The sequence below is a fragment of the Rhinopithecus roxellana genome, chromosome 13 (genome assembly GCF_007565055.1).
Source record: "Rhinopithecus roxellana isolate Shanxi Qingling chromosome 13, ASM756505v1, whole genome shotgun sequence".
In the NCBI taxonomy this organism is placed as follows: Eukaryota; Metazoa; Chordata; class Mammalia; order Primates; family Cercopithecidae; genus Rhinopithecus; species Rhinopithecus roxellana.
In genome coordinates, this window is record NC_044561.1 from 60,733,006 (window position 1) to 60,739,005 (window position 6,000).

The 6,000-nt window shown below is 42.6% G+C and overlaps 1 protein-coding gene across 1 annotated transcript in view; it reads right to left on the reverse strand.

Annotated features, from left to right (window-relative positions):
- C13H21orf91 (chromosome 13 C21orf91 homolog) overlaps positions 1 to 4,975 on the reverse strand; it is a 29,818-nt gene extending 24,843 nt beyond the window's left edge. Inside the window, exons 1-2 of the mRNA XM_010378091.2 lie at positions 4,851 to 4,975; positions 3,740 to 3,873 (exon numbers count right to left, since the gene is read on the reverse strand). Coding sequence (XP_010376393.1) covers positions 3,740 to 3,866 — 127 coding nt within the window. The 5' untranslated portion in view covers positions 3,867 to 3,873; positions 4,851 to 4,975. The remainder of the gene's footprint in view (positions 1 to 3,739; positions 3,874 to 4,850) is intronic.
- Positions 4,976 to 6,000: the final 1,025 nt, after the last annotated feature.

Here is a 6,000-nt window from a genome sequence, read left to right on the forward strand (position 1 = left end):
AATGGTGTATTAGTCCATTCTTGCATTGCTATAAAAAAAATACCCGAGACAGGGTAATTTATAAAGAAAAGAGGTTTAACTGGCTCACAATTCTGCAGGCGTACAAGAAGCACGGTAGCATCAGCTTCTGCGGAGGCCTCAGGGAACTTACAATCAGGGCAGAAGGCACAGAGGGAGCCAACACCTCACTTGGTTAGAGTAGGAGGAAGAGAGTGAGGGGGGAGGTGCTACACACTTTAAAACAACCAGGTCTCATGATAACTCACTCACTATCATGAGAACAGCACTGAGGGATGGTGCTAACCCATTTATGTGAATTCTGCCTCCATGATCCGATCACCTAATACCAGTCTCTGCCTGGGGATTACATTTCAACATGAGATTTGGGTACGGACACAGATCCAAACCTATCAAATGGTGAAGCACAGTTTAAAAAAAAACAATTAACCTTGTAAACATTTAAAAATATCTGAGTCCTTAAAGTGCGCTTCTCAGGTCCTTAAAGCATATCACCTGTGGCTTGGAAGTATATAAAATTTAGGCTCCTCTTTCCTTTTCATTATTGTAAAGTCACAGAAAAAAGCCAACTTAGAGCCATGCCCACAATACAAAATCTGTTCAACAAGATTAGATTGTCTTTTGTTATTTCTTTCTTCCTTCCTTTGTCTTCATTTTATAAACGTATGCATGCACACAGCTTTTAAACAAGAGGCTAGTTGATTAGGAAACCAGTGTTTATTTGATGTAAGCAACAATCCAAAAAGTAGAAAATATTATTATTGTTTACTACAAATGTATGGACTCAAAACTAGCTTAACTGTTATTATTCCTCAGGAGAATTTATTTTTACTCAGCCTCTTCTCAGAGAAGAGTGTCTTAGAGCAAAGTTAGCAATTAGTACGCTAAGAAATCAGGTAACTGCAATACTCCCAAACTACGAAAAACTTTACACTAAACTAGTAAAGTTAAATGTCATTTTTAAAAAGCCCCTCTTACATTCTAGCCTATTGACAGGCATTGTGTTGGGAACTTGGTAAAGGAAAGAAAACTTTAAAAACATTTTAAAAGATTTACTGACAACAAATATACCTTGTTATTTTTCTAGTATGTAATTATTATGACTTTTCCCCCCACAGATTTCTAAAGACCTGTATACTGATACAAAAACTAAAATTGTGTGCAATTCAAGATGCTTAGTTCCCTCTTTTCTAAAATAATCTTTTTTTTTTTTTTTTTTTGAGACAGAGTTTTGCTGTTGTTGCCCAGGCTGAAGTGCGATGGCATGATCTCAGCTCACCGCAACCTCCGTCTCCTGGGTTCAAGCGATTCTGTTGCCTCAGCCTCCCAAGTAGCTGAGATTACAGGCACGTGCCACCACGCCCGGTTTATTTTGTATTTTTAGTAGAGACGGGGTTTCTCCATGTTGGTCAGGCTGGTCCCAAACTCCTAACCTCAGGTGATCCACCTGCCTTGGCATCCCAAAGTGTTGGGATTATAGGCGTCAGCCACCGCGCTGGCCTACAATAATCTCATATTAAACAAAACAGTTGTAATACACTAGCTGATCACTGTAGTGAAAATGAAAATGTGTATTTGTGAGCGCTGAGAACTGACACCAGAGAGAAAAGAAATTACTTGATTCTAATTTTTCTTACAAAGATTAAATTGGGATTTTAATATATAAAACCTTGAATATACAGAGAGTATTAATGAAACAGTTCTAATTCACACTGAGAATTGTCTTTTACACTGAAGGGAACTATGATTTCAAAAACAAAGGACTTATTCCACGCTTACATGCTGAGATATTATCAGAGCTGAAATGTTAAGAGATGGTACCTGAGGAAATACCTGTATAATCTCTATACAGTGACTGAGTACCAGATAAAAGACTTATTTTAAAAAGCTAGAAAAGCAATTACAAAAATTTAGGGTTCTGTGGAAAAATTCGATCATGGTACGAACTCTGTTAATGATGATTTGCCAGGAATCTGGTTAGAAACCGGTTAGAAAAAGCTGGCTGAGAGAATAGCAAGGATAACCAATTAGGATTAGAACATCAGCCCTATTGATATAAAACTATTGACAGTAGATCAATGGTATTAAGATCACATATACTAGAACCAGACTGTCAGGCTTTAAAGTCCAGGATCGTCAATTATGAGCTGTGTGACTTCAAACTGTATTTCTTAGGTCTCCAAGGTTCAGTTCTATCACATTTAAAACAGAAAATGACAGTAGTCATTCCAAAGCTATCTTGAGTTAAATAAGATAATCCACATAAGGGGTTTAGCACAGTGCCTGGTACATAACAACAGCTTGCCATCACCACTACAGCAACCCCGGGTAGTCCAGCTTTTTGGCTGTTTCCTTAAATGTAAAATACAGGGCTTGGACTAGATAATTTCTAATGTCTTTACCCATCTAAAATTAAAATTCTACAATGTATCAACAATATACAAGCCAACTCTATTTCCAAAGAACATAAATTCAGATTTTCACCCTAGCATGATTTAAGTACTGTAAAATAAACTTATTTTTAAGTTATCCTTTTATTTTTATTTATTCTTTTAAAGAGGAGGTCTTGCTATGCTGCCCAAACTGGACTCGAACTCCTAGGCTCAAGCAATCCTGTCACCTCAACCTCTGGAGTAGCTGAAATTGTAGGACTACACCACTGTTCCTGTTATATCATCTTTTGAAATTAGCTATAATCACTACATTTATTAAAGCCAAAGTTACAGATATTCTACGTAATACACAAGAAATCCATAATCTTCCATCACATACTGTTTGGTGGCTATAATAATTTCTGAATAACAAGTACTAACAGGAATTTCAAGGTATATAATCCCCCACTATATTTTTTTTAAACTATAAGAACATTTCATACCCCATACTTACTGAACAGAAAATAAAGATCATGAAAAATTTCAAATATATAATTCAGAAAAAAGGAAATAACTATTTTGAAACTGTCCAAAATCTAGAGGTTTAATAAAGTCTCTCTACTGATATGTAACAACTCAAAACTCAAATTACAGGACAGATTATTAAGTTTTTTTTTTTTAGTATGACTCATAAATATCTAAACCAAAAATCAATTTTAATATGATGACACTAACTGCACCAACCCAAATAAATCCTTCTAAGAGGGCTGTTTTTGTTTTTTGGATTTGGAGAATTTTTCTTCATATATCTTAGGGACACTATTAAAAAATTTTAAAAACCTTTTCAGTTTTTAAAAATTACTAACAGTGTGTGTGATCACCGAAAAGAGGTTAATCTAAAAATTTTAAAATATTTTTCCAGATAATAAGGTCATACTGGTGAGAAAAGGGTTCGGGCTCATCTCACTCAACTACTTGCATAATAGGCTCGAAAGAATAAAAAAATTGTTATGTTACTTAATATGAAAAACACACACGTCTGTTAAAATCTGAATTCAATAAGCTCTCAAACCAGAAAACACATTTCCCAATCAACACTCATACTTATTTCTGTATTAGGAAAAATGGGGTTGTTCCAGGGGTCTTTAAAAAACAAAGATTTCTCTTAAATTCGTAACTCTGTTAACTGCACCTTCATTTCCAGAAACCTCATCTTTAACAAATCTCTACACTATTCATACTTAGCACAATTTCCAATCATTGAAGATATTTTAGTTTTACCTTACAACCAGTATAAAGCAGCTGTGTTAAAATCATGCCATAAAATCAAAACTATACTGTGTGCTTACCCTCAATATTTAGCTCAAAACAAATGTGGCAGAAGGAGAGTGTTTCTTTGTCTGTTCCCAGTTTACAAACACTGCAAATGTTGTCATCATTCAAATCAATGTTTACAAACTGCTCCTCTTCGTTCATAGTGCCCCTATTAAGAAACAGAAAAGGAAAGTTACACAATTCAAGAACCTGCCTTTGGGGTAGTTCCCTTTTCTGGGAACTTCTAGGAAACAAGGATGCTGTTCAGCTCATCTAAAGCAAAAGCTCCATCAAACAAGCATCGCCATACTTGCACTTCAACATTGTACTTTTCCTGTGGAAAGACAAAGCTAGTAAAACTTAAAGCTAGGCCATAGGTGACACTATGTCAGTGTCTTTTTTGTCCTATAGTTGATTGGGTTAAGGGGACCTGAAGGAGAGAGGTTTGCTGGCATTCTAGTCCTCCTCCTTCGTCTCCCAACCTCGAAAAATCAGACACAGGGCTTAGCAGCGAGGCCTCTTCAGCTACCAGGTTCTGTCAACCTAGTTAACGCTGTGAGAAACAGGAAAAACGACCCGCACGGGACACTGCTTTGCTAACTTCCATTGGGGGAACCTCAGATGCGCCTGGCGAACTCGGAGTTGCGAAGCTTCGAATCGAAAGGAAGTCGGCGGCAGCAAAATGCACGTGGGTACCGAACACCTGGGGAGGGCGTCCCGCCGTGTCCGGGGCAACCACACCGAAGGCCGAGCGGCGGATTCACGGTACTGGCCAGGCACCGCCGGAGGGGCCCAAGCCGGAGCCGGGAGAGCCGCGGCATCCTGGAGCCCAGCGGGCGGGAGTCTCGTCCCAACGCTCCGGGATTCCTCCCAGAGGGAACAAAGCGTCTGAGGGCCACGGCGGCCGACCCGCCCAGCCTCAGGGTCTCGGGGAGCCGGGTCCTGGGCCGTCCTTCAGCGTTGGGGGCGCGCGGCCGCCCCCAGGGAGTCGCGGACCCACGTCAGTCTCTCCGTCGGTCCGTCCGTCGGGGCGCCCGGCGCGCAGGAGCGCGAGGGGCCACGGGGCTCGGAACTCGAAGGAGGTGGGACGATGGGACGGGGGATGTGGGCTCAGGTGGGATGGGAGCAGGGGTGTGGGGTCTTTACCGTCCGGCTCCGCGGGCCACCACCGCCTTTCCGCGCGGCTCGGGTTCCTCCACTATTGTTTCCGGCCGCAGCAGAGGCGGCCGCCGCGCGCCTGGCCCCGCCCTCTCCCGCCGGCGCCATCCAGCTAAGGCTGCGGGGAGGGTGGCGCGGCCGCGGGCGCACCTGCGCGTTCGCAGGGCTGCTACGGGCCCTCCCCTACGCTCCTGCACCGACGCCGCACCTTCGCCTCGAGTTCTCCTGTGATTCCGTGGGTCCTGGCTGGAGTTTCTTACCGTTCTCTGGAACGTAGCTCTTCACACCCCCCCCCCCGTCGAGGTGCGTAGATAGACGAATCCGTTCCACCTCTCTCTTCAGCATAGTGCAAACTACTGCCCCGGGGCGGGGGCCGCTGACGGCGCGGGTAGGAAAACCGCGGGTGGGTGGGAGAAAGGGAGAGGTGCGTGGGTGGCACTTTGACTTCAGGAGAAAGAAGCATAATACTGTCTCTGAACTTATAGTTAAGTGCCAGTTGAAGTATCTAACGAAGGAAAAGTTCATATTCAGGTGTCATGATAGAGGCATAATTTCAAATACAGAAGCTTTTAAAATAGATTATTTGTTGTGGGGCGCCCCCCCCGTATGGTACATCCCTCAACGCCCACGGGGAAAACCCCGAGCCCCACCTCTTATTTTTAGGTCCTCCTTGGTTCTCAAACTCTGTGCTTGACTTTTATTTAAGCTATTCCGGTTTTTTGGGGTTACGGTTCATGCAGTACTTTCCCTTACGTTTTCTGTTGTAGTCCTCACGGGAACCTACAGAGGAGAAACAGGAACTGTTCTCTCATTTTGCAGCTTAGGAGTAATTAACCCAGGTTATCACAGTTGGTTAGAAACAGGCTGGGGCTTGAACCCAAGGCTACTGAGCGAAGATCAATGTTATTTTCTACAGCATCATATGCGTGTGTTCTGGTTGCACTCAAATAGAAAGAGGGCTGGTCTGTCAGTCTACGTGTAGGCATTCTTGAACTGATGGTTGGAATAGACTCGATAGATCTTGGAAAGTTCTGGACCAAATTAGCACTCTAATTATGGCATCTGTGCCTCTCAGGAGCGATCTGTGTCCTTGCCACCTATTTTAGTAGATGAACCAGCAACACTGACATTACCTGGT